Below are 27838 nucleotides of genomic sequence, written 5' to 3'. Positions count from 1 at the left end.
TCTGTTCTGGGGTGGGGAATGTCAGGAAGGATTTGAAAAGAAGCGTGACATCAACTTGTAAGATAATCACTCTGGCTCCTTTGTTAAAGACTGGACATAGCGGTCCAAAGTGGGGAAGCAGGCCAGCGGGCTGGCTTTGTGACATCCTGGAGGGTAGAGACAACAGAATAGAACAGCACGCTACTGCTGCACCGGTGCTTAGATGGATTTCTGCGGCATAAGGGTAGAAGTGGAGGGGACACCTTACTCAACTGGGAGGGTCAGGGAAGGCTTCCTGGAAGAGGAGGAACCCTTGGAGGTTAAGAAAAGTGAGCGAGGCAAACTGAGCAAATATAGAAGCAGAGTCACACAGGCCTGAAGGACAACATGAGCCGATTTCCTGTCCCAGGAGGGGCAGGGCAAGGGAAGGAATTGGCCCGCTGGAGGTTAATGGCCAATACTGAGCACTTGTGAGAGCTCAGTGCTGTGTTAGGGGTATTTTATTTCCTTTGATCCGAAATAAAACCCTGAGATAGGTACAATTGTTATCCGCATTTTGCGGATGAGAAAATAGACTTTGAGATACTGACTTGGCGAGGGTCACACACCTAGGTGGTGTGCTGGGTCCCCCAGTCCAGGACTCCGGAGGCCCCCTGAATGACCTAGGCACGCTTGTGGCTTCCATGAATTTAAGTGCACACACACAGACCCCACCCACTCCTGTGCTAGGGAAGGGCAGGTGGGAGGAGGAAGGGAAGGCGGGTTTTTCTTTACAAATGGTCCCTATTTGGTAGTCAACAAAAGGAACTGAATTTGCCCCAACACTGGAAAAAAAAAAAAAAAAACCTGTCGGGCTGAGGGATAGTGCACTGTGCCCAGGGCCCTATACTTGGTTTGATGCTCTGATGTTACTCTCTTGAAATTCTCAGTAACTTGAATAAGGGGCACCGCATTTAACATTTTCACTGGGCTGAGCCCATGATGCCGCCGGCCTGACTGCGCAACACCATGCACCCTGGAATTCGTGGGCAATCGGAGGGATTTTCCAGGGCAATGACCACGGGTAGGGCGCGGCAGGAGCGCATGGTGAGGTTGCGGAGGGTCTCACTCACAACCTTTGGGGATCTTCGTATTAGATGCTGTGATATGGGGTTCCGATATTGACCCTTTGGGGCCTGGAGACGGCCCGGCTCCCCAAATGTGCGGAGGAGGGCAAGCAGGGTTGGGAGGACATGGCCTGTGGGAGAGCTGGGCTCGCCGGAACAGTGGGCGCGCAAGGGCCCCGAGGCGCGGTGACACGGGACGTCGGGCGCGCGGGCCTGGGGCGGGAACTGCGGGTGCGCGCGGCCCGGGGCGGGGCTCGCCGCCCGGCTCCTCCTCCGCGCGCGACCCGGGGCGGGGCTCGCCGCCCGGCTCCTCCTCCGCGCGCGGCCTGGCGGCGGCGGCCACTCTAACCAGCGCAAGATGTCCCTAGAACAAGAGGAGGAAACGCAACACGGGCTGCTCCTAGGATGCAGCGACGCCGTCCCCGCCTTCATTGAGCCCAACGTGCGCTTCTGGATCACCACCGTGCGCCAAGTACGGCCCCGGGCCCCGCGCGGCTGGGGGCGGGGAGGGGGCGGGGAGGGGGCGGGCCGGGCCGCGTGGTGTCGGGCTGGCCCCGGTGACCTTGGCCAGGCCACGTGGGCGCCCCCCGTCTCCGTTTCCTTGTTCCGGAGTTGTGCGGGGTACGCGCACCACCGGCCTTCACCCCTTAGGGCGCGGGAGGGGACGCAGGGGAAACCCAAGCTGCCCATGACCACAACGTCACCCTCCAGATCGCCCGCTCGGAGGGGCCCAGTTCGCGCAGGTGGCTGCTCCCTACTCCCTGAGCTGTGGCTGAGCAACAGATTGGGGAGAAACAGGCCCTCCCACCTTGGTAAGCCCAGCCACTCTCGGTGAGAGCCCCGAGGCTTTGGGAAGCCACCCTTGGACAGGAAATAAGCAGGACTGACCTCCCTGCGGCGTCTAGGGCAGCACCGTCCAATAGAAATAAGATGTGAGCCTTACAGGCAATTAAACATTTTCCAGTAGCCACGTTAAACAAGATAAAAAGAAAAGGTGAAATTTTTAACAATACAGTACATTTAACCCAGCAGGTGCAAAATACTAACATTTCAACATGTAATCAGTACAAAACATTCCTGAGATATCTTACTCGTTTTTTTGGTGCGAAGTCTTCCAATCCAGCGTTTGTTACACTCGCAGCACATCTGGGTTTAGCCGCATGTGGCGAATCAGGGAGCAGGGCTTTACAGGGTTCTCTTTTAGGCCTCTCCTAAAGTGGGGTCCAGCCCTGTTTTCTTAGGTGGGGAAACTGAGAAGGTGGGGAAACTGAGCTCCGGTTGCTCCAGCAGAACCAGGGCTTAAAGCCAGAACCACTACAAAGTTTGGGGTTTGCTGGAGCAAACCTCCTTTACCTAGTGTGACCCCAGCTGCACCATTGAGCCCTTAATGGGGCGTCCATCCTTTTTCACTGGAGTGAAGCCTTATAGCAAGCAGAGAGTGAGGCCACAGATTCTGAGATCTTCTAGGCCGTTGCTTCGAGGTCATATGTGAGATATGAACATAGGACCATTTGAACCCCAAAGTCTGGGATTTTCGCCCTCAAGGGCAATTGATACTGAGCGGTTAAGGGCAGAGACTTCTGAATCATTTACTGGCTGTGTTGCCTTGAGTACATTCATGAGTCCCTCTAAGCCTCAGCTTCCTCACCTGGAGAATGGAGAGGTTGGGAGGATCCCAGGAGTTGATGCCAGTAAAAGGCAGATCACAGATCCTGGCAGGTTCTCAAAAAAAAAAAAAAAAAAAAAAAAAAGCCAACTGTTACTACTATGTCTTTATTTTTTTGCTGCTATTAACCTCTCTGTTGCTTTTCTCCCTCATAAGTCCTTTATTCGACGATTTCTTCAATGGACAGAATTATTAGATCCTACAAATGTGTTCATTTCAGTTGTAAGTATTGTCTTCAGAGCTAATGAATTTCACATTTTATTTTGAAACTTAAAGACCGCGTGTCCCTTTTTTTTTTTTTTTCCAGATGGAGTTTTGCTCTTGTTGCCCAGGCTGGAGTGCAATGGCACCATCTCAGCTCACAGGAACCTCTGCCTCCCACGTTCAAGCGATTCTCCTGCCTCAGCCTCCAGAGTAGCTGGGATTACAGGCATGCGCCACCATGCCCGGCTAATTTTGTATTTTTAGTAGAGACAGGGTTTCTCCGTGTTGGTCAGGCTGGTCTCCAACTCCTGACCTCAGGCCCAGCCCACATGTCCCTTTTAAAAGCAGTTGAAATAACAATCTGCATATATTATTGTGTGTATTCCTTCTGAATGAGCTTGTCAGATTGGAAGGGGTAAAGAAAAGCATACATCTGACCATGTGCCATGCCTCATGCCTTTAATCCCAGCACTTTGGGAGGCCGAGGCACATGGATCACCTGAGGTCAGGAGTCCTAGACCAACCTGACCAACATGGTGAAACCCCCATTTCTACTAAAAATACAAACATTAGCTGGGTGTGGTGGCAGGTGCCTGTAATCCCAGCTATTTGGAAGGCTGAGGCAGGAGAATCACTTGAACCCAGGAGGCGGAGGTTGCCGTGAGCGGAGATCGCGCCACTGCACTCTAACCTGGGTGACAAGAGCAAAACTCCATCCAAAAAAAAAAAAAAGAAGAAAAAGAAAAGCGTACATTTGTTTAACAGGTAATATCAGGCCCAGGCCGGGTGCTGGTGATTCAGAGAGAAACAAATCTTCCACATGATGGAGGACAGACTGGCTAAACTGGTCACATCCTGGGCGACAAGAGTGAAATTCCGTCTTTAAAAAAAAAAAAAAAGAAAGAAAATGTAATAAAATGAGAAGCAAATATAACCAGATGTTTACAGTTGTTAATTCTCTGTGAGGGGATTATAGTGTGTAGCCATTCTTTGTAATTTTTGTATTTAATTATTTTTTCTCAAATTAAGAAATGGAGGCTGGCTCGTGTCTATAATCCCAGCACTTTGGGAATCTGAGATGGTAGGATCTCTCGAGAGTAAGAATTTGAGACCAGCCTGGGCAATATAGCGAGACCCTATCTGTACAAATAAAAATATAAAGTTAGCCAGGTGTAGTGGGTTGTGCCTGTAGTCACAACTAATTGGGAGGCTGAGGCAAGAGGATCACTTAAGCCCAGGAGTTCGAGGCTGCAGTGAGCTGTGATCACACCACTGCACTCCAGCCTGGGCAACAGAGTGAGACTCTGTCTCTTAAAAAAATAAGAAAATAAAGAAAGAAAAAGAGGTAAGACTGAACTGATTAGACGTGGAAGTGGGTGAGGGAGAAAGACTTCCGGGTTTCTGACATGCATAGCCAGGGGATGGTGGTAACCATTCAGTGAGACAGTTGACATCAGAGAGTGGGGGACGTGACAGCACGATTGCGGGCAGCTGCTGGAGCATCTAGGAAGAGGAAGGCGTAAATCTGAATGGCACTCAGGGCTATCCTAATGGCTAGAGAGCCTAGGGCACCTTGTGGCTTGAAATCAGGCATGCAGTTGAAGTCCAGTGCATGCTAGTGAGTGAGCTGGTGATTCCTACATCTGGGGATAAACCTGAACAATTTGAGATCATTACTTGATTTCTTGATGTCTAATTTTAGGAAAGTATAGAAAACTCGAGGCACCTATTGTGCACAAATGAAGATGCTTCCAACCCTGCCTCGGAGGACCAAAGGGTATGTTCCATGTGCCCAGGTCTGGCTGGTTGAAGGCTGGGTGTAGTTGCCCTCAGATGGTTCTGCCTGCATGGTCAGGTGGAATTTGGCCATTAATCTCTCTCTCCATCTCTTTTCTTTCTTTTTTCCTTCCCTTGGGAGCCACTGTTCTATTGGCTATTAATGCTGTCATTGTTATATACTGCCCAGAGGACCAGCTTTGCAAAACTGGGTTAGTTTTTAAAATGTAGTTAGAATTCTGTCCCGTAAACCAGACAGCAAGATTCCTCCTATGCAATGGACATTTGTGGGGATTCCCTGCAGCTGATTCCTGGAGGCCCATGGCAAACTCCAGAATTCAGACAGGCCTCTGACGTCAGAATTCATTCTGCACTGCAGGCGGTGTTCCTGCTGATAGGCTCAAACGAGCCTGTCGAGGTTCCTTATCTACCTCGCAGTGTGTGGGGCTTTCTGGAGCTCACAGACACCAGTTCCTCAAGGCAGCCTCTGGAGAGCTCACATATTTAACTTACTTTTTCTAAGAATGTGTTGGGGACCCTGGGCTGACCGCTTGGCTCTGTTGCAAGTAACTTGGCTTATGGCACGGTGTGTCATCAGCACACGGCCTGCTCTGCTCTGAGCCAGAGGCAAGCCGGATTCGGGGACTCATCTGAGGCATAAGTTAGGTATTGGTCTTCTCCAAGGGTAGAGACAGGACTTTTTAATGTTCTGGTCAGTTTCTCTGTGTGGCTCATCTCTGCTTGCCATTAGTTCATTTGTTTATTCATACGATCCATTGATTTTGATTTGTTCTGTCGATGTGGTGGAAAACAGCTCTGGGCTTCACTTTCTGAAAGGTAGAGCAAAGGTGGTCCCAGAAATGAGACTGGCAAAGAGATTCTTTGGTGCTGAGCCACCTTTAAAAGCCTTTTTTTTTTTTTTTTAAGGCTGGGTGTGATGGCTTACCCCTGTAATTCCAGTGGTTTGGGAGGATGACTTGATGCCAAGAGTGCAAGACCAGCCTGGGCAGTATAGCGAGACCCCATCTCTAGCTGGGAATGGTGGCGTGAGCCTGCAGTTTCAGCTACTCAGGAGGGTGAGGTGGGAGGATCGCTTGAACCCAGTAGTTCGAGGCTGCTCTGCAGTGAGTGAGGATTGTGTCACTGCACTCCAGGCTGGGTGACAGAGCAAGACCTTGTCTCTTAAAAAATATTTAAAATGAAACAAAGCTGTTCTTTTTTCTCCTTTAAGATACAAGAAGCTTGGAAGCGGAGTCTTGTAAGTTTCAGTCCCTTCCTAATTTTTAGTGTCCTAAAATAACAAAACCAGACATCTTTGCATCTCTCCTCTTGCATCTAACCTTGCATCTCTCCTCTTGAAGGCCACAGTGCATCCCGACAGCAGCAACCTGATCCCCAAGCTTTTTCGACCTGCGGGTGAGTTGGCTCTAATTTTGAGAAGTGGGTTGGGAAGATGTAGTTTCTAACACTTAGGAAACTCTGCCTGCCGGATCACCTGGGGTCAGGAGTTCGAGACCAGCCTGGCTAACATGGTGAAATCCCTTCTCTACTAAAAATGTAAACAATTAGCTGGACATTGTGGTGGCACATGCCTATAGTCCCAGCTACTCGGGAGGCTGAGGCAGGAGAATTGCTTGAACCTGGGAGCCAGAGGTTGCGGTGAGGTGAGATCGAGCCATTGCACTCCAGCCTGGGCAACAGAGTGAAACTCCATCTCAAAAAAAGAAAAAGAAAACTCTGCCTGCTTTGCTTCAATTATTTTTCCCCCAGCAGGATTTCTTTTTTTTTTTTTTTTTTTTTGAAACAGAGTCTCACTCTGTCACCTAGGCTGGAGTGCAGTGGCACAGTCTCGGCTCACTACAATCTCAGCCCCCCGAGTAGCTAGGATTACAGGCGCCCGCCATCATCCCCGGCTTGTATTTGTATTTTTAGTAGAGACAGGGTTTCACTATGTTGGTCAGGCTGGTCTCGAACTCCTGACCTTGTGATCCACCCATCTTGGCCTCCCAAAGTGCTAGAATTACAGGCATGAGCCCCCGTGCCCGGCCATGTTATACTAATTTTATGTACATCATTATTATTATTATCGTTTTTAGAGACAGGGTCTCACTCTGTTACCCAGACTGGAGTACAGTAGCACCATAATAGCTCAAAGCAGCCTCCAACTCCCAGGCTCAGCGGATCCTCCTCTCCTCAGCCTCCTGAGTCGCTGGGACCACAGGGTCATCCTGCCATAACCTTCTTTAAATGTTTTGTGGAGATGGGGGTCTCACTACCTCTACAAAATGGAGGCTGGTCTCAAACTCCTGGCCTCAACCCATCCTCCAGCCTCAGCCTACCAAAGTGCTGAGACCTTGACCCACCATTTTATTAGAAAAAAAAGAATGAGTAGAAAAAGTCCTTTGAGGTCTGTGCCTTCTGAAAGCTGGGGAAGAGGTGCTTAGGTGGGTGGTCCCCTTCTGGCCCCCTCTGCCTGGGCAACTGTGGTCACTGACACCTCCTCTCTTCTCTTCCTGCCAGCGTTCCTGCCTTTCATGGCGCCCACGGTGAGCAAGCAGACGTTCGCCGTTAGGAGAGTAGGAGCTTGGGAAGATGGCCACTCTCCTCCTAACCTTGGCTGTGTCCCTCCAGCTCCAGACCCCTGTCCCATGACTGCCTGATAGATGGTTGTGGACCCCCACTGACAACCCGTGGCTGCCATTCATATGTCCTTGTCTCCACTCCCTCCCCCTCTCCACACCCTCCCAGTCAGGCATCCAGGCCTCTGGAAGGCCACAGCTTGGCAAGGTCATCCCTTTCCCGAACACCAAGTATGCGCAGAGCACTGGAGAAGCGGCCAGTGAGTTAGGATGCGCTCCCTGCACAAACCCCTCGCCACCAAGTCCTCATCTGACACAGCCCCTCACCTGGGACCTGGCATTGTCCCTGTGGGGCTTTCCCACCTTAGTCCTCGGAAGGTGCTTTTTGTTTTGTTTTTTTGTTTGTTTGTTTTTTGAGACAGAGTCTCGCTCTGTCGCCTAGGCTAGAGTGCAGTGGCACAATCTCAGCTTGCTGCAGCCTCTGCCTCCCGTGTTCAAGGAATTCTCCTGTCTCAGCCTCCTGAGTGGCTGGGATTACAGGCGCCCGCCACCACGCCCAGCTAGTGTTTTTATTTTTAGTAGAGACGGGGTTTCGCCATGTTGGCCAGGCTGGTCTCGAACTCCTGACCTCAGGTGATCCACCCACCTTGGCCTCCCAAAGTGCTGGGATTACAGGCATGAGCCACCATGCCTGGACTGTTTTTTGTTTTGTAAAATACGGTCTTGCTCTGTTGCCTAGGCTGGAGTGCAGTGACGCAATCATAGCTCACTGTAACTTCAAACTCCTAGGCTCAATCAATCCCACTACTTCAGCCTTCTGAGTAGGTGGGACTACAGGTACTCGCCACCATGGGGCTAATTTTTTAATTTTTACCGGAGACAGAGTCTTGCTACAATGCTCAGGCTGGTCTTGAACTCCTGGGCTCAAGGGATCCTCCCAGTTTGGCTTACCAGAGTGCTGGGATTATAGGCGTGAGCCACCACTCCCAGCCCAGGAGGTACTTGTCCACATCACAGGCTGGCTCCTGTCTGCTTCCCCTAGCAAATATGTACTACTTCTTCTTTTTTTTCTTTTTTTTTTTTTGAGACGGAGTCTTGCTCTGTCTCCCAGGCTGGAGTGCAGTGGCACGATCTTGGCTCATTGCAACCTCCACCTTCCAGATTTAAGTGATTCTCCTGCCTTGGCCTCCTGAGTAGCTGGGATTACAGGTGCGCACCACCACACTCGGCTAATTTCTGTGTTTTTTGTAGAGACAGGATTTCACCATGTTGGCCAGGCTGGTCAAGAACTCCTGGCCTCAGGTGATTCTCCCACCTCAGCCTCCCAAAGTGCTGGGATTACAAGAGTGAGCCACCACACCCAGCTAACAAATGTGTACATCTTAGCCACCCTGCTGGACTAAGGCCCTTGAGACGGCCTGCTGTGTGCTCCTGGATGTCCTTAGAGCTGCTAGTTTGGTGCTTGGCAGGTGCTCTCACTCAACCTTGTCTACCAACTGGCAGCCCCTGTACCCACTACCAGCCTCTCCTGCCCCAGCTCCCTGGGGCTCAATTCTCCGTCTCCCCTGGGAAGTTCTTTGCTACCGCAAGTTCTCCCTCCACAGAAACACTTGTAACTGTGTTCCACTTTCTTCTTAAAAGGTATTTTTGTCAATGATGCCACCAAAAGGGATCAAGTCCGTGATTTTACCTCAGGTAGCCATTCTTCCTGTTTCACGATTACTAAATTCTGTGATGCTTGAAACCAAACTGCGATCCATTTGCCCCTCTCTCGGCAGGTTTTCCTCTATACCTACATGACAACGTTCAACAGCATCAATGGAAACAGAAGTTATGTGAGTATTATGAGACGCAGAGGGTGTGGGGTTTTCTGTTATTTCTTTTGGAATTTGTTGTATGTATTTGTTTTAAAAATTATCCTTGCTGGATAAAACTGTGATATTTGCTAAATAAGTACTTTTGTTTCTCCTTAGACTTGTAAACCACTAGAAAGATCATTATTAATGGCGGAAGCCATTGCTGCTTCAACCTTCTTAGGAGTAAGTATTTTTAGAATCTGTCAAATCTTCTTTATTCCTCAGAATCCAGGAAGCTTTATTTATTCTAGTTACAAATTTATGTTCCAATTTAAACAATTTAGAAAGTATGAATAGGAACTAAAAGTCGCCTGTAATCCTATTATCCCAAAATAATCATGTTAATAGTCTAAGTTTCCAGGCATACACATGGTACTGGTATCTTTTTATTTTTTTCTATTTTCTATTTTTTTTTTTTTTTTGAGACAGAGTCTCGCTCTGTTGCCCAGGCTGGAGTGCAATTGCATGATCTCAACTCACTGCAACCTCTGCTTCCTGGGTTCAAGTAATTCTCCTGCCTCAGCCTTCCGAGTAGCTGGGATTACAGGCACGCGCCACCACACCCAGCTAATTTTTTGTATTTTTTAGTAGAGGAGGGATTTCACCATGTTGGCCAGGTGGGCAGGTCACCTGAGGTCAAACTCCTGACCTCAGGTGACCTGCCCACCTCGACATCCCAAAGTGCTGGGATTACAGGCGTGAGCCACCACGCCTGGCCAGTACTGTTATCTTTTTAAAAATTGTTATATAAATTGTGTGTTATAAATATGTTATATAAACTGTGTTATATAATTTGTGTATTGCTTTGGATGTCAGGACACTGTACTGGTGAAAGATGGAGATGTTAGCATCAGACAAGCCTGGGCCTTCATCCTGGCTCAAACCTTTAATGGCTCTGTGACTCTCGAGAACTTTCTTTTTTTTTCTTTTTGAGATGGAGTCTTGCTTGTCACCCAGGCTGGAGTGCAATGGCGCAATCTTGGCTCACTGCAAGCTTCGCCCCCCAGGTTCACGCCATTCTCCTGCCTTAGCCTCCCGAGTAACTGGGACTACAGGCGCCTGCCACCACACCCGGCTAATTTTTTGTATTTTTAGTAGAGACGGGGTTTCACCGTGTTAGCCAGGATGGTCTGGATCTCCTGACCTCGTGATCCGCCCGCCTCGGCCTCCCAAAGTGCTGGGATTACAGGCGTGAGCCACCGCGCCCGGCCAACTCTTGACAACTTTCATACCTCTCTCTAAGCCCCTGTTGACTCCTTAGATGAACAGGGAGAGGACCTCCATGTTGCAGGAATTTTTTTTTTTTTTTTTTTTTTTTTTTTGAGACGGAGTCTGGCTCTGTCGCCCGGGCTAGAGTGCAGTGGCCGGATCTCAGCTCACTGCAAGCTCCGCCCCCCGGGTTTACGCCATTCTCCTGCCTCAGCCTCCCGAGTAGCTGGGACCACAGGCGCCCGCCGCCTCGCCCGGCTAGTTTTTTGTATTTTTTAGTAGAGACGGGGTTTCACCGTGTTCGCCAGGATGGTCTCGATCTCCTGACCTAGTGATCCGCCCGTCTCGGCCTCCCAAGGTGCTGGGATTACAGGCTTGAGCCACCGCGCCCGGCCGCAGGAATTTGAAAAATACATGAAGGGCCCTGGCAGCGGTCTGACCTGTAACAGGAACTAGGTCAGGGCGGCCTCTCTGCTAGTGAGTAGGTTCTGCTGATTTTTCAGTCCCATGAAATAATGATTTTTCTCTCTTCTTTTCTAGGTAGTGCCTCACTTTATCCAGATAAAGTATGGCCTGACTAACCCTTGGATTAAGAGACTCTTACCTGTGGTCTTCCTCGGTGAGCAAGAAGGGCTGGAGCCTGCAGTCTGGGCGGGGGCTCTCTTTGTGGTCTGTGAGCCTTCCTTCATCTCCAGAGGCACCTGGCTGCCTTGGCACATTGTGACTGATGACAGGTGGCCTTTGCGGCCCTGCAGGCCCCCAAAGCCCAAATTAGGTCCTTGCTCTGAGAGGTGACACTTTCTGTAAATACCCACATTAATGGCCAAAGAATGAACACAAGACTGGAAACGCAAATTACAGTTTTTTCTTGAGACAGAGTCTCGCTCCGTCACCCAGGCTGGAGTGCAGTGGCGTGACCTCGGCTCACTACAACCTCCGCCTCCTGGGTTTAGACAGTTCTCCTGCCTCAGTCTCCCGAGGAGCTGGGATTACCGGCGTGCGCCACCATGCCCAGCTAATTGGTTTTTTGTATTTTTAGTAGAGATAGGCATTCACCATGTTGGCCAAGCTGGTCTTGAACGTCCAGCCTCAAGTGATTCGCCTGCCTCAGCTTCCCAAAATGCTGGGGTTACAGGCATGAGCCACCACGCCCGGCCCTACATTTTAAAGATTATCTATATAAACGTTCTACATACATTATTTTACTTAATCCCGACAACAACTTATGGATAGGAAAAATTATTATTCCTATTTACAGATGAGGAGACTGAGGCACAGGGAGGTTAAGTAACTTGCCTAGAGTTACACAGCAAGCAAATGGTTAGTATAGGGATTCCAACCCAGTGGGGTGACAGAGATATTAGCTGAATATTTTGACTCTGCCAGCCTGCAAGTTTACTATGTCATGCTCCAAATTTGAGTTTGGGAATCATAGCAGTTTGAAGAGTTGGCAGACTGATGTCAGTGGTGAAATTGAGGAAATGGTGTTATAGAACCCTTACAGCTTTGGCCAGGCATGGTGGCTCACACCTGTAATCCCAACACTTTGGGAGGCCATTGTGGGCGGATCACTTGAGGTCAGGAGTTCGAGACCAGCCTGACCAACATGATGAAACCCCGTCTGTACTAAAAATACAAAACTTAGCCAGGCCTGGTGGCGGGTTCCTGTAATCCCAGCTACTCTGGAGGCTGAGGCAGAAGAATTGCTTGAACCCAGGAGGCGGAGGTTGCAGTGAGCTGAGATCGCACCATTGCACTCCAGCCTGGGCAACAAGAGTGAAACTCTGTCTCAAAAAGAAAAGGAAACCTTACAACTTAAGCAAAGGTGAGGGATATGTTTCCAGGATCCCAGGGTTTCTCCTGGAATCCGGTAAGGAAGCAGGGGTGCTGGAAGCTGGTCCCAGGCTGCGGTCAGGATCCAAGACTGAGTGGTCAGCAGCTCTGAGCCTACTTCCACAGCCCCAGGAGAGCACCTGGTTGGCCCAGCCTGTGGCAGGTGTCCACCTGAGGGTCGAGAAAGGCCAGCTGTCAGAGAAAGAGGCTTGCAGTAGGCAGACACCCAAAGAGATGTTCCTTTGCTGGAACAAGACTCACCCCCATGTTGAGTGTTCTTTACTTCTTTACATCTACAGTGCAAGCCAGTGGAATTAATGTCTACATGTCCCGAAATATTGAATCCATTAAGGGGATTGCGGTCATGGACAAGGAAGGCAATGTCCTGGGCCATTCCACAATTGCTGGGACAAAGGTAAGAGACACGATGGAGCTATAGCTGCTTGCCTTTTGGGCAAAGACTTGACTTTTCTGTTTGGAAGCCAGTGACAAATTCATGTCTACCTTCAACCTTTCTTTACCCATCTTTCCTTAGTGTGCTGAGAGAGAAATTTTTCATTTTGCCCCCTGATGTGTAAAAGACGGGGCATTAGTCTGGGTTCTCTGGAGGAACAGAACCAATGGGATATATGTACATAATCTTTCTTTCTGAGACAGGGTCTTGCTCTGTCGCACTGGCCTGGAGTGCAGTGCTGCAGTCTTGGCTCACTGCAACCTCTGCTTCCCTAACACAAGCGATCCTGCCACCTCAGCCTTTCAAGTAGCTGGAACCACAGGCACACACCACCACATCTGGCTTATTTTTGTATTTTTAGTAGAGACAGGGTTTCACCATGTTGGCCAGGCTGGTCTCGAACTTCTGGCCTCGAGTGATCCACCCACCTTGGCCTCCCAAAGTGCTAGGATTACAGACGTGAGCCACCATGCCTGGCCCCCAATTCCTTTTTGAAATCTCTCAAAAGAAAAGCATGTACCTCTGTCTCCATTGTCCCTCCCATTCACTCCTGAGTTTAAGTGATCCTCTCACCTTGGCCTCACAAAGTGCTGGGATTACAGGTGTGCGCCTCCACACCTGGGCAGCGCATGTCTATTAAGAGATTTGTTCTAAGGAATTGGCTTGCACAACTGTGGGAATCTGCAGAGCAGGCCTGGAGGCTGGAAACTTGGACAGGAGCTGCTGCTACAGTCTTGAGGCAGAATTTCTTCTTTGAGAAACCCCAGTTTTTGCCTGTAAGGCCTCCAACTGATTGGATAAGGCCCACCCACATTGTGGAAGGTAACCTTCTTTTTTTTTTTTTTTTTTTGAGACGGAGCCTTGCTCTGTCACCCAGGCTGGAGTGCAATGGCGTGATCTCGGCTCACTGCAACCTCTGCTTCCCAGGTTCAAGCGATTCTCCTCCCTCAGTCTCCCGAGTAGCTGGGATTACCAGCTACCACCATGGGATTACGTGCATACCACCACACCCAGCCCATTTTTGTATTTTTAGTAGAGGTGGGGTTTCACCATGTTGGCCAGGCTGGTCTCGAACCCCTGACCTCAGGTGGTCTGCTCGCCTTAGCCTCCCAAAGTACTAGTTACAGGTGTGAGCCATCGTGCTTGGTGGTAACCTGCTTTTCTTAAAGTCAGCTGATTGCAGATGTGCTCCATGTCTGCAGAATACCTACAGCAACAACTAGATGAGTGCTGGATTAAATAACTGGGTAGTGTTGCTATGCTGACCCATGAGGCTGACTGCCACAGACAGGCATCTGACAAGTGCTAGGCACCTCTGAGAGTGAGATCCTGTCCTTCAAGTTCAATATCTGCCCTCCCAGTGTGTGGTGATTGGGGGCCACTCCCCTCCCAGCCTGCTCTGCACTTACAGAGGTCAGTGGACACCCCTCTCTGGGGTTAAGAGAAGCCCTGCTTCTCCCACTTCAGCAGATGTCCTGATAGTCTTCATTGCTAAGGACTACTTTCATCAAGAATGGATTTAGAAAATTGAATTTTCTGATCCAAAACTCCTTCTCAAGGCCTCAATTTTGAATGCTTTTTACTATTAGTTTCTTCTTCTTTTTTTTTGAGACAGGGTCTCCTTCTGTTGCACAGGCTGAAATGCAATGGTGTGATCACGGCTCTCTACAGCCTCAACCTCCCAGGCTCAGGTGATTCTCTCACCTCAGCCTTCCAAGTAGCTGGGATTCTAAAGACGCACCACCATGCGTGGCTCATGTTTGTGCTTTTTGTAGACGTGGGGTTTCACCATGTTGCCCAGTTGTGTCTCAAACTCCTGGGCTCAAGTGATCTGCCCACCTTGGCCTCCCAAAGTGCTGGGATTGCAAGGGTGAGCCACTGGGCCTGGCCAAAGTATTCTTTCGTTCAGTTCAGCACAGTGACTACTGAGTGCATTCAGCTGTGAGAACCTAGTATAGTCTATGGTGTTTTCATTTTGGGTGTAGACTTCTAAAATAATGTTTTTAGCAGGTGAGATCTTTTTTAGTCCCTGTGAAATGACTTTAGCTGAAGACTTTAGTTGTTTGCAAATGACATATCAAGCGGAGTGCAACAGCCCTGATACCAAGTGAAGAGACTAACCGGGCTTCTGGCAGTGGGGGATCCCGGGCACTCCCTTAGCCAGCCAGGGTACGTCTCTCTACTGGCCAGCGTGTTGGTGGCAGAGGAGGTCAGAAAAGATGGCTGTTCGTTCCATCGGTAAATATGTCATTATTCAGCTCACCAAACGTATTACGATTTAAAGTAATCCTATCACTGACTGACAAAGCTGAATTATAAACCATCAGATACATGCTAATGGTATTTCCACCAGACCATCTAGTAGCATAGCTCCTGACCTAAACGAATTGTGACAGAGACAAAATAATTATAAGTAACAGAGAAATTGCTGCCAGAAAGAAAATAGGTCACAAGTTTGAAATGAAGGTTCTGGACCTAATAAACCAACCGTAAGTTGGATCACTCGCAGTCAGTCAGGAGTTTGAGACCATGCTGGCCAACACGGTGAAACCCCATGTCTACTAAAAATGAAAACATTAGCCAGATGTGATGGCGGGTGCCTGTAATCCCAGCTACTCGGGAGGCTGAGGCAGGAGAATCACTTGAACCTGAGAGGTGGAGGTTGCAGTGAGCCGAGATTGTGCCATTGCACTCCAGCCTGGGCAACAGAGCAAGACCCCATCTCAAAAACAACAAACAAACAAAAACAAACCACCCAGGACTGCATTTGTGCTTTCCCCTGGGGAAGGAAAGAACACCCGAAAGAGACATTTTTTCTTTTTTTTTTTTTTTTAAGACGGAGTCTCGCTCTGTCGCCCAGGCTGGAATGCAGTGGCCGGATCTCAGCTCACTGCAAGCTCCGCCTCCTGGGTTTACGCCATTCTCCTGCCTCAGCCTCCCGAGTAGCTGGGCCTACAGGCGCCCGCCACCTCGCCTGTTTAGTTTTTTGTATTTTTATTAGAGACAGGGTTTCACCGTGTTAGCCAGGATGGTCTCGATCTCCTGACCTCGTGATCCGCCTGTCTCGGCCTCCCAAAGTGCTGGGATTACAGGCTTGAGCCACCACACCGGCTGAGACATTTTTTCAAACACCTTTATTGAGATATAATTTACATACTGTAAAATTTGCCCATTGTAAGAGGAAAGTTTGATGAATTTTAGTGAATTTAAAACAATTGTGCAGCCAGGCACGGTGGCTCACTCATGCCTGTAATCCCAACACTTTGGGAGGCAGATCACTTGAGTCCATGAGTTCGAGACCAGCCTGGGCAACATAGCGAAACCCTGTCTCTACAAAAAAATTTTTTTTTAATTAGCTAGGCGTGGCGGGGTGCATCTGTAGTCCCAGCTACTTAGGAGGCTGAGGTGAGAGGATCAACTGAGCCTAGGAGGTTGAGGCTGCAGCAGGCCGTTATTGCACCACTATACTCCAGCCTGGTTGACAGAAAGAGACCTTCATCTCAAAAAATAAAAAATAGGCTGGGCGCGGTGGCTCACGCCTGTAATCCCAGCACTTTGGGAGGCCAAGACAGGCAGATCACCTGAGGTCAGGAGTTCAAGACCAGCCTGGCCAACATGGTGAAACCCCGTCTCTACTAAAAATACAAAAATTAGCTGGGCGTGGTGGCACATGCCTGTAATCCCAGCTACTCAGGAGGCTAAGGCTGGAGAATCACTTGAACCCAGGAGGCAGAGGTTGCAATGAGCTGAGATTGCGCCACTGCACTCCAGCCTGGGTGACAGAAAAAGACTCTGTCTCAAAAAATAATACTAATAAATAAGTGAAACAGTTGTGTGACCATCACCACAGTCCAATTGTAGAACATTTTCATCATCCTAAAAATGTCCCAAATGCCCACTGCTACCCCCAGCCCTAGGGAAGCACTGATCTGCTTCTTTTTTTCTTTTTTTTTTTGAGTCAGAGTCTCGCTCTGCCGCCCAGGCTGGAGTGCAGTGGTGTGATCTTGGCTCACTGCAACCTCCGTCTACCAGGTTGAAGCAATTCTCCTGCCTCAGCCTCCTGAGTAGCTGGGACTATAGGCGCCCGCCACCACGCCCAGATAATTTTTTGTATTTTTAGTAGAGATGGGGTTTCCCCGTGTTAGCCAGGATGGCCTTAATCTCCTGACCTTGTGATCCACTGGCCTCGGCTTCCCAAAGTGCTGGGATTACAGGCATGAACCCCCGTGCCCGGCCACTGACTTGCTTTTGTGTCTTCTTAGTTTTTGCCTTTTCCAGAAATTATACATAAGTGAATCACACAGTAGTATTTTGTGTCTTGCTTCTTTCACATTTGAGATTCATCCATCTTGTACCACATGTTGGTCATTTGTTACTTTTCACTGCTGAGTAGTATTCCATACCTGGAAGTGCTGCATTTTGCTTCTCTATTCCGCAGGCAGTGGATGTTTGGGTTGTGTCCAGCCTTGGGTTATCATGAATCAGGCTGCTCTGACGTTCACTTGCACATCTTTATGTACATGTGTGTTTGTATTTCTCTGCAACTTCGTGTGAACTTAAGGTGTTACTATTGCTGTGACGTATTTGTAAAGCTGGAGAGGAGAATGAGAGCAAATTTTTTTAAGTTTGTTCATTTATTTATTCATTTATTTATAGAGACAGAGTCTCCCTCTGTCGCCCAAGCTGGAGTGCAATGGTACGAGCATGGCTCGCTGCAGCCTCAACTTCTTGGGCTCAAGCAAACCTCCTGCCTCAGCCTCCTGAGTACTACAGGTGTGCACTACCATACATGGCTAATTAAAAAAAAAAAATGTTTGTAGAGAGGGGGGTCTTGCTATGTTGCCCAGGCTGGTCTCAAACTCTTGGTCTCAAGCGATCCTCCTGTCTTGGCCTCCCAGAGCGCTGGGAGGTGTGAGGCACTGCACCCAGTTTAAAGCAAATATTGAAACGGCAAGTTATTCCCAGCGCCTCCTGCCTGCCAGGCTTGGTGCTAGGCTCTGGAGGTGCACACCCTGACCAGTGAGAGCCCCGTCTCCACAGGAGCCCCAGCCTCCCCGCGGGAAGATAGCCTCAGGCTTGACTGGCTGTTTGGAGTCCATCTCACCAGAAGAAACTCCGTTTTTCGCATGAGGGGCATATTAGGGTCAAAGAAAAGCTTTACTGGCCTGCTTTAAAAAAAAAAAAGTCTTTTTTCTCTGAAGAATAAATTGTCTGCATCTGTGCATAAGCAATAAGCATTCGTCTATCACTTCCCTGTCCGCGGAAGGTCATTTCCTTTAGCTAAAATTTCAGAAACTGCGTAACCAGCAATATCTGATGGTGAGAGGGCACTGTTGGTCCGATTTCAGGTGACTCGTGGCTATTATTCCCCCTACTGGCCCCATAAGCCACTCCTTTGCACACAGCGCCTCCTAATGATGGCGTCTCACCTGGGGTGTCCTCCCCATACACGGGACCAAGGGACAGAGACGGGCCTCGCCCCACTGACACGGACGCACGGCACACCAACAGCCATTTTTCCCTTCCAGAAGTCAAGCAATTTTACTTTATGTCCCTGAGACTTTTATTTTATTTTCTTTCTTTTATTTTAGAGACTGAGTCTCACTCTATTACCCAGGCTGGAGTGCAATGGTGTGATCTCGGCTCACTGGAACCTCCACCTCCCAGGTTCAAGTAATTCTCCTGCCTCAGTCTCCCAAGTAGCTGGGATTACAGGTGCCTACAATCATGCCCGGCTAATTTTTGTATTTTTAGTAGAGACAGGGTTTCACCATGTTGGCCAGGCTGGTCTTGAACTCCTGACCTCAGGTGATCTGCCCACCTTGGCCTCCCAAAGTGCTGGGATTACAAGCGTGAGCCACCACACCTGGCCCCTGAGACCTTATTTTTAAAACAGCCCTCCTTGGCTTCCTCTCTTTTGTGGGGGGAAAGGCATTCCCTGCAGAGGGAACCGCACAAGCGTGACTGTCACCCGCAGCAGGGCAGAGGTGTGAGCAGAGAGCAGGGGCTGGCCAGTAGGAGGAGCCTGGGAAGGTAGGTCAAAGCCATTCATGGGAAGCTGGAAGTGGAAGGACAGAGTTCAGGGAAGGATGGGTGCAGGTGTGCCTGCCCCTCTTGGGTATACCATGTGCTGTTTGTGGTGTATGTGTCTTACCCAGGGGTGGGTTCTAAAGTTAACATGCTAGCTACTTAGGAGGCTGGGGCAGGAGGATTGCTTGAGGCCAGGAAGTCAGGACCAGCTTGGGCAACATAGTGAGACCCCATCTCTACAAAAAATTCGAAGTTAGCTGGGTGTGGTAGGGTGTACCTGTGATCCTGGCTGCTTGGGAGGCTAAGGTAGGAGGATCACTTGAGCCTGTGAGGTCAATGCTGCAGTAAGCCGTGATCATGCCGCTGTACTCCAGCCTAGATGACAGAGTGAGACCCTGTCTCTAAAAATAAATAAATAAATAAATAAATAAAAGTAGTAAAAAAGTTAACGTGAGCTGTTTTATAGTCAAAATTTCCCTTACAAGTCCCTTAAAGTGCCCTTAAGGGGTACATGGTTTTGTGCATATTCACCCATACAGTAAATTGTATGTGTAAATGTTTAATGTATGGAGTAATGTACATTATAGAAAAGATTGCAAACATAACCTGTACATAACGCAATTTTATAGTACAACACTTTTAATTCGCTGTGAAATGGGTACAGACAGGCGACCTCGTGTGGGTCCCATGCCGTGCCCGTGTCCTCAGAGCTGGGCATCTGGAGGCTCCCCCACTGGCAGGTATGGGAGTTGCTGCCGAGCCAGGCACAGGACAGGCCGGTGGCAGAGATGTGGCTTGGACGGGAAATACGGAGTGAACCTCTGTGGCAAATCCAGCATTTCCACCGAGGAACGATTTGGTTCTCAGTGAGGGTCTGTCTAGAAGCCACCTTTGCTTGTATGTAGTGGATAGTTTATTTGGGGTCGTTTGGCAGACGGATGGAGACCACTGTGGAGTCGAGGAGGTAAATCCCCTCCTAGCTATTTCTGGCACCAAGTGTGGCCGACCTGCACACACCTGTATGTGGAAAGGAATGTGGAAGGGATCCCCTCCGCCTCTCTCCACGGGCATCCTTTTTCTGAGTGAGAAGGGAGGGTTGCTGTTGCCTGTCTCTGGCAGGAGTTGTGGGATCCCTAGAAATCGTCTTGCTCCTGTACTAAGCTGCTTTTTTGAGACAGAGTTTCATTCTGTTGCCCAATCTGGAGTGCACTGGCGTGATCTCGGCTCACTGCAACATCCGCTTCTCAGGTTCAAGTGATTCTCGTGCCTCAGTCTCCTGAGTAGCTGGGACTACTGGAGCATAACACCACACCTGGCTAATTTTTGTATTTTTTGGTAGAGATGGGGGTTTCACCACGTTGGCCTGGCTGGTCTCAAACTGCTGACCTCAAGCGACCCACCTGCCTCAGCCTCCCAAAGTGCAGGGATTACAGGTGTGAGGCACCGTGCCTGGCCTAAGCTGTTTCTCTTCATTTTTGCTAGGCTGTTAGAGAAACGGCAGTATCCAGGACAGTGCTGTTTGGGACCTCTGCTCTGATTCCTGAAATCTTCACCTACTTTTTTAAAAGGTAAGAGGCATGGTCCTATCCCCAGGTAGGGATCTGAAAGTCAAATCCTTATAAAAACCTGTCAGATACTGACCGTGGTAGAGGGTGGAAGGAGTAACCTTCCCGTAAACACGCATCACAGCTAAGACAGTCAGATTGTGGCAGGCATGGAAATCCAGGTGTGTGGATTCCACCGAATGGGGAATCCAGCCCAGGCTCTGCCTCCAGTTACCCCGCGTCCTTGACGTGTCCAAGGACCTTCCACGGCCATTTCCTCACCTCTAGAATGAGGGGCTTGGATGACGTGCACGTTCCCCTGGCTCTGATGTGCTGTGAATATTGCTCAAGCCCGCCCCTCTGCACCCCCATTCCAAGCATGTTTTAAATTAGCTTCAGCGACTCCGGATTCAGATTCACCCCTTTGAAGAAGCCAGAAATGGTCTATGAGGTGGAGGACCTGGGCATCCATCAGGGTTCCTGTGGCCCCCAGTATGAGAAGCCTAACCTGCAAGAGCTCAGGCTCGAGGGGAGATGTGGGGCTTTAGGGCCGGAACGGGCAAGGATTGCAGACCATGGCAGCTTGAACAGAAGCTCCCTTGCTGGGCGCGCCTCCCTGTCACCCTCGTGAGTGTTGGTTCCTTCTCTCCTGCCAGATTGGCTTCTTCATATTGATGAGGGACCCGTTTGCTAGTAACTCCCAGCTCATGGCCTCACAGCCTCCTGATCAGAGGTGGACTACAGCAAACCCCAGGGGAGGCACGAATGTCTTCCCCTCTGGGCAGACTCCTGGGGAAGGATTCTGTAGGCCTGAATTGGGTTGTGTGCCTGAGCTGCAGCATGGCGAGGCTGGGATTCGCCTGCTAGGACCACACACAGAGCACATTTCCAAGAAGGAGGGATGGGATGGCGCGGTGGCTCACGCCTGTAATCCCAGCACTTTGGGAGGCTGAGGTGGGTAGATCACCTGAGGTCAGGAGGAGTTTGAGACCAGCCTAGGCAACATGGTGAAACCCTGCCTCTACTGAAAATACAAAAATTAGCCAGGCGTGGTGGCGGGCGCCTATAATCCCAGCTACCCAGGAGACTGATACAGGAGAATCGCTTGAACCCAGGAGGCAGAGGTTGCAGTGAACCAAAATCGCACCATTGTACTCCAGCCTGGGCGACAGAGGAAGACTCTCTCAAAAAAATAGAGAAAACAGGCCTTGATCTAGCTGTTCAGGTACAATAAAAAGAAAAAAGAACAGGCCCTGATCCAGCTGTTCAGGTGCACTAAAAATAAAAATTAAAAAACAAAACAAAGCAAAAAAAAACAGGCCCTGATTCAGCTGTTCAGAAAATAAGCCCTGGGCCGGGCACGGTGGCTCAAGCCTGTAATCCCAGCACTTTGGGAGGCCGAGACGGGCGGATCACGAGGTCAGGAGATCGAGACCATCCTGGCTAACACGGTGAAACCCCGTCTCTACTAAAAATACAAAAAAACTAGCCGGGCGAGGTGGCGGGCGCCTGTAGTCCCAGCTGCTCGGGAGGCTGAGGCAGGAGAATGGCGTGAACCCGGGAGGCGGAGCTTGCAGTGAGCGGAGATCTGGCCACTGCACTCCAGCCTGGGCGACAGAGCGAGACTCCGTCTCAAAAAAAAAAAAGAAAATAAGCCCTGATAGTTTCACATCACTAGTGAGCCATGCCTTGTCTCTTATAGGACCCAGTTTTTCCTGAAAAACCCAGGGTCATTGTGGATCCTGAAACTGTCTTGTACTTTCCTGACAATGGGACTGATGGTGCCAGTTTCTTTTAGTGTATTTCCACAGATTGGACAGGTAAGTGCCCCCATTCCACTTTTCTCTCAAAGTTTTTTATTTTGCGGTTATAAGAGTAAAGTAAATAAGTTATTCTTACAAATCTGCAAGGTTTATAAAAATATAAAACAAGACCAGGTGCAGTGGCTCACACTTGTAATCCCAGCACTTTGGGAGGCCAAGGTGGGAAGATTGCTTGAGCCCAGGAGTTCAAGACCTACCCAGGCAACATAGTAAGACCCTATCTTTACAAAAAATAATACACAAATTAGCTGGGTGTGGTGATGTACACCTGTTGTCCCAGCTGCTCGGGAGACTGAGGTGGGAGGATCACCTGGGCCCAGGGTTGAGGCTGCAGTGAGCTGTGATTGCACCACTGTACTCCAGCCTGGGTGAGAGTGAGACCCTATTTCAAAAAAATAAAATAGTAAAACAAAATACAGTTGACTTTTGAACAACTTGGGGGTTAGTAGTCAAAAATCCAAGTATAACCTTTGACTCCCCGAAAACTTAACTATTAATAGCTTACTGTTGACCGGAAGGCTTACCAATAGCATAAAAAGTCAAGTAACACATATTTCATATTCTATATGTGTTATATAATGTATTCCTACAATAAACTAGAGAAAATAGAATGTTATTAAGAAAATCAGGCCAGGCGCAGTGGCTCACACCTGTAATCCCAGCACTTTGGGAGGCCGAGGCGGGTGGATCATGAGGTCAGGAGATCGAGACCATCCTGGCTAACACGGTGAAACCCTGTCTCAACTAAAAATACAAAAAAATTAGCCGAGCACGGTGGCGGGCGCCGGTAGTCCCAGCTACTTGGGAGGCTGAGGCAGGAGAATGGCTTGAACCTGGGAGGCGGAGCTTGCAGTGAGCCAAGATCGCACCACTGCACTCCAGCCTGGGCGACAAGAGAGAGACTCCGTCCAAAAAAAAAAAAAGAAAATCAGAAAATCAGGCCAGGTGCGGTGGCTCATGCCTGTAATCTTAGCACTTTGGGACGCTGAGGCGGGCAGATAACTTGAGATCAGGAGTTCAAGAGCAGCTTGGCCAGCATGGTAAATAAAACTCCAGGGCCGGGCGCGGTGGCTCACGCCTGTAATCCCAGCACTTTGGGAGGCTGAGGCGGGCGGATCACAAGGTCAGGAGATCGAGACCACGGTGAAACCCCGTCTCTACTAAAAATTACAAAAAAAGCCGGGCGCGGTTGTGGGCGCCTGTAGTCCCAGCTACTCGGGAGGCTGAGGCAGGAGAATGGCGTGAACCCGGGAGGCGGAGCTTGCAGTGAGCCGAGATCGCGCCACTGCACTCCAGCCTGGGCTGGGCGACAGAGCGAGACTCCGTCTCAAAAAAAAAAATAAATAAAAAATAAAACTCCAGCTCTACTAAAAATACAAAAATTAGCCAGGTGTGGTGGTGCCTGTAATCCCAGCTACTCAGGAGGCTGAGGCAGGAGAATCGGTTGAACCTGGGGATGTGGAGGTTGCAATGAGCCAAGATCATGACATTGTACTCCAGCCTGGGCGACAGAGTGAGACTCTGTCTCAAAAAAAAAAAAAAAAAAAAAATCATAAGGAGGAAAAAATGTATTTACTGTTTATTACATGAAGGTGAGTCATCAGTTTCAGTAAGGATCAAGGTCTTCATCCTCGTCATCTTCATGTCGAGTAGGCTGCGGAGGAGGAAGAGGGGTTGGTCTGGCTGTCTCACAGGTGACGTAGGAGGAAGAAAATCAGTGTATAGGTGGACCTGCATTGTTCAAACCTGTATTATTCAAGGGTTAACTGTAATGATATTTATATTTAATTCTATCCCTCAATTCTCTTGGTGCAGTTTTGGGTTCTGTTTTTCTTAACACTATTTCATAAGCATTTTTTTCTGGGGCATAAAAAGAAATGTTTTAAAACTACTTAATGAAATAAATTTTAAATACTCCAAAATGTTCTCTAACTACGCCCTCTCCAATAGAACTTTCTGCAGTGCTGGAAATGTTCTCTAATAGATTGGTGCTGTCCAGTATGGTCGCCAAGAGCTACATGTGCTACTGAGCACTTCAGGAGAGGCTGGTGTGACTAGGGAATGGAATTGTAAATTAAGTTACATTTTAAATTAGGTACTCTTGTGTGCTTAGTGGCTATTGGACAGCCCAGTTCTGTAGATAATTTATAATATAATTTATTATGAGTCAGACTGCCTGGACTCAGATTCCAGCTTCTCCACGACCTTGGTCAACTTGCTCCATTTTCTTATCTGTTAAAGAGAGCTGAAGATAATGGCATCTCTACCAAGGGTTGTTGCTCAGTAGGCAGCAAGGACATTTTTTTTTTTAAGTCAGAAAGCCAGTTTTTTTAATTTCCAAAGCTCTGCCATAAATTTCTAGCAGATGTCAAGGACATTACTGATGCTAGCAGATATCAGCAATTTCTTGGCTAAATATTTTAAGTGCTTGTTTCTGTCACTATAAATATATATGTCCTCAAAAGCATATTTATGGAATGATCTTGTTCAGAATCCACATTTTATAGGTTTAGGTTTTAGGATCATTCATTCAAGCAACTTTGCCAGCACAACGTAGAAGTTTCAAATTATTTTAGATAGTTATGCTTATTACTATGCTATGGGCGAGGGGTTGGGGAGTGAGGCAGCATCTCAGAATAAAATTTCAGGCCAGGCATGGTGGCTCATGTCTGTAATCCCAACACTTTGGGAGACCAAGCTGGAAAGATTGCTTGAGGCCACGAGTTCCAGACCAGCCTGGGGAATGCAGTGAGACCCCGTTTCTACATAAAATGTTCTAAAAATTAGGTCGGGGGCTGTGGCTCATGCCTGTAATCCTAGCACTCTGGGAAGCCCAAGTGGGAGGATCACTTGAGCCGGAGTTCAAGACCAGCCAGGGCAACGTAGCAAGACCTCATCTCTGCTGAAAATAAAAATTTGGCTGGGCACGGTGGGTCACACCTGTAATCCCAGCACTTTGGGAGGCCAAGGTAGGAGGATCACTTTAGCTCAGGGTTTGAAACCAGCCTGGGCCGGGCGCGGTGGCTCAAGCCTGTAATCCCAGCACTTTGGGAGGCCGAGACGGGCGGATCACGAGGTCAGGAGATCGAGACCATCCTGGCTAACACGGCGAAACCCCGTCTCTACTAAAAAATACAAAAAACTAGCCGGGCGAGGTGGCGGGCGCCTGTAGTCCCAGCTACTCGGGAGGCTGAGGCAGGAGAATGGCGTGAACCCGGGAGGCGGAGCTTGCAGTGAGCCGAGATCGCGCCACTGCACTCCAGCCTGGGTGACAGAGCCAGACTCCGTCTCAAAAAAAAAAAAAAAAAAAAAAGAGAAACCAGCCTGAACCTCATCTCTATTCTGAAAAAAATTAAAAAGAAAAAATAATAGTAATAATTAGCCAGGCATGGTGGTATGTGCCTGTAGTCCCAGCCACTCAGGCAGCTGAGGTAGGAAGATCACCTGATCTTTGGTCAAGGCTGCAATGGGGCCACAGAGTGAGACTCTGTCTCAAAAAAAAAAAAATTAGTGGGGTGAAGTGGCAGACAACTGCAGTCCCAGCTACTCAGAAGGCTGCGGTGAGAGGATCACTTGAGCCCAGGAAGGAGAGGAAGAGTTTATTCCCAGTGGAGGATGGGAAGGGCTGAATGGGCACGTGAGGCTACAAGGAACAGGCAGGATGCTGGGGGCCAGGTGGCAGGGCCTGCACAGCCAGGCCGAGGAGGTGGGCGGCAGGTGAGTCATTCAAGGTTGGAAGGGGCAGAACTCCCAGAGACCAGAGTGGAGGCAGGAAAGGGAGTCAGTTACACACATGACCCCAGATGCCAAGACTTGCTTGCTGGACTTTGAAAATATCCTGTTGGGGTCGGGCGTGGTGGCTCATGCTTGTAATCCCAGCACTTTGGGAGGCCGAGGCGGGTGGATCACGAGGTCAGGACGTTGAGACCATCCTGGTTAACACGGTGAAACCCCGTCTCTATTAAAAATTCAAAATATTAGCCAGGTGTGGTGGCGGGCTCCTGTGGTCCCACCTACTTTGGAGGTTGAGACAGGAGAATGGCATGAATCCCAGAGGTGGAGCTTGCAGTGAGCCGAGATTGTGCCACTGCACTCCAGCCTGGGCGACGGAGTGAGACTCCATCTCAAAAAAAAAAAAAAAAAGAAAATATCCTGTTGGCTCAAGGCGGGCATGGAGGTGCTTAGATGAGATAAGGAGTTACTACTAATTTTGTTGCGTATGATAATGGCATAGTGACATGACATGAGAATTGCCTTCAAACACTCAAGGGAAAAAACCCTACTGCTGGGTGTGGGAGGTGCTTGATGAAATGAGATCTGCAAATTGTTAATAGTTATTCCTGAGTGAGCACATGTGAGTTCATTACATTCTTTCCACATTTGTTTTTTGTTTGTTTGTATGTTTGAGACAGGGTTTCTCTCTGTTGCCCAGGCGGGAGGGCAGTGGTATAATCATGGCTTGCTGCAGCCTTGACTCCCAGGCTCAAGTGATCCTCTGGCCTCAGCCTCCCAAGTAGCTGGGACTACAGGAACGTACCACCACACCTGGCTCATTTTTATTTTTTGTAGAGACAGGGTCCCACTGTATTGCCCAGGCTGATTGCAAACTCCCCACCTCAAGCAATCCTCCTGATCTTGGCTCACTGTAACCTCCACCTCCCAGGTTCAAGCGATTCTCGTGCCTCAGCCACCGGAGTAGCTGGGATTACAGGCACCCACCACCACGCCCGGCTAATTTGTGTATTTTTTGTAGAAATGGGGTTTCACCATGTTAGCCAGGCTGGTCTCAAGTGATCTACCCGCCTCAGCCTCCCAAAGTGTTGGGATTACAGGCATGAGCCATTGTGCCCAGCCATCTTAAAACTTTTTAATGGAAAGTTTCAATTATAAACAAATATAGAGATAAGTAAATAACAATAATAGGCCAGAGGTGGTGGTGCACGCCTGTAATCCCAGCCACTCGGGTGGCTGAGCTACGAGAATCACTTGAACTTGGAGGGTAGAGGTTGCAGTGAGTTGAGATGGTGCCACTGTACTCCAGCCTGGGCAACAGAACAAGACTCTGTATCAAAAAAAAAAAAAAAGCTTAAAAAGTTTCTTTACTACTTGGGTGATTTAAAAAAAAATAGGCTACATTTTCTGCTATAGATTAGACATTATTGAAAAAGATAGACTGAAATGGTGGCTTTCAGAAAATGATTTTTTTAGCTTGGCTTCTAAGGCAAGAAAAACTATTAATAGAAATATTGTGAATTTAACTATTTTTCAGATACAGTGCCGTAGTCATGAAGAGAAAATTCAGCCTTCAACAGAAGAAACAGAAATCTTTTATCACAGAGGGGTGTAGGCATGAGTTTCAGGTGAATTTATGTGCTTCCTGCTTGAAAACCTTCACCTCTCCAGGTTCGGTTTAGAGAACTCTGCCAGAGGTCTTCTGGGGACCCCAGAGGTGTCTGTGCTGACAAGGTGACTTAAAGTTCCACACTGAGATCACTCCCAGGCTGGCATGTCTGGGGTTTTTAAGGCTGGCTGGAGAAGACGGTGGGAGGGTGCCCCGTCTGACATCCTTGGGGTTGCTAAGGAGATGGTTGGAGTGGGGATCGGCCTGCGAAAGGATACCATGAAATCACTAATTACCTAATAAACCTGTCTCAAGTTGAGTATTTGAAGAAAGAACACAAAGAGTCCACCATGCCCAGGACACAGGCGTCCAATGGATAGGCCATTTCAAGTGGAACACGTACCCCTGGGGCGCTGTTTATGGCCTCCGACCCCAGAA

At 49.0% G+C, this 27838-nt stretch overlaps 1 protein-coding gene across 25 annotated transcripts in view; it reads left to right on the top strand.

Annotated features, from left to right (window-relative positions):
* The first annotated feature begins 1390 nt into the window (after positions 1-1390).
* The window catches only part of SFXN4 (sideroflexin 4), a 29307-nt gene continuing 2859 nt past the window's right edge, over positions 1391-27838 (top strand). The window contains exons 1-15 of one of the 25 annotated variants that reach the window (XR_012418223.1): positions 1391-1557; positions 2908-2973; positions 4658-4732; positions 5963-5989; positions 6093-6147; positions 7252-7277; positions 8952-9005; positions 9089-9145; positions 9284-9349; positions 10916-10994; positions 12508-12623; positions 17319-17435; positions 20175-20260; positions 21939-22056; positions 27329-27719. Coding sequence is in view for 19 of the 25 variants with exons in the window: in XM_065521468.2 (XP_065377540.1) it covers positions 1444-1557; positions 2908-2973; positions 4658-4732; positions 5963-5989; positions 6093-6147; positions 7252-7277; positions 8952-9005; positions 9089-9145; positions 9284-9349; positions 10916-10994; positions 12508-12623; positions 20175-20260; positions 20630-20863; positions 21939-22056; positions 27329-27406 (1251 nt within the window). In the remaining 6 variants the exon portion in view is untranslated. Of the gene's footprint in view, positions 1898-2907; positions 2974-4657; positions 4733-5962; positions 5990-6092; positions 6148-7251; positions 7278-8421; positions 8520-8951; positions 9006-9088; positions 9146-9283; positions 9350-10915; positions 10995-12507; positions 12624-17318; positions 17436-18253; positions 18675-20174; positions 20261-20629; positions 20864-21938; positions 22057-27328; positions 27720-27838 lie in introns of those variants that run through there. The other 24 variants (XM_065521468.2, XM_065521467.1, XM_074002867.1 and 21 more) reach the window with 24 other exon arrangements.

The sequence above is a fragment of the Macaca fascicularis genome, chromosome 9, assembly GCF_037993035.2.
Source record: "Macaca fascicularis isolate 582-1 chromosome 9, T2T-MFA8v1.1".
Taxonomy (NCBI): domain Eukaryota; kingdom Metazoa; phylum Chordata; class Mammalia; order Primates; family Cercopithecidae; genus Macaca; species Macaca fascicularis.
The sequence above is the reverse complement of the archived record's forward strand: the minus strand, read 5'-3'. Positions and strand labels throughout refer to the sequence as shown.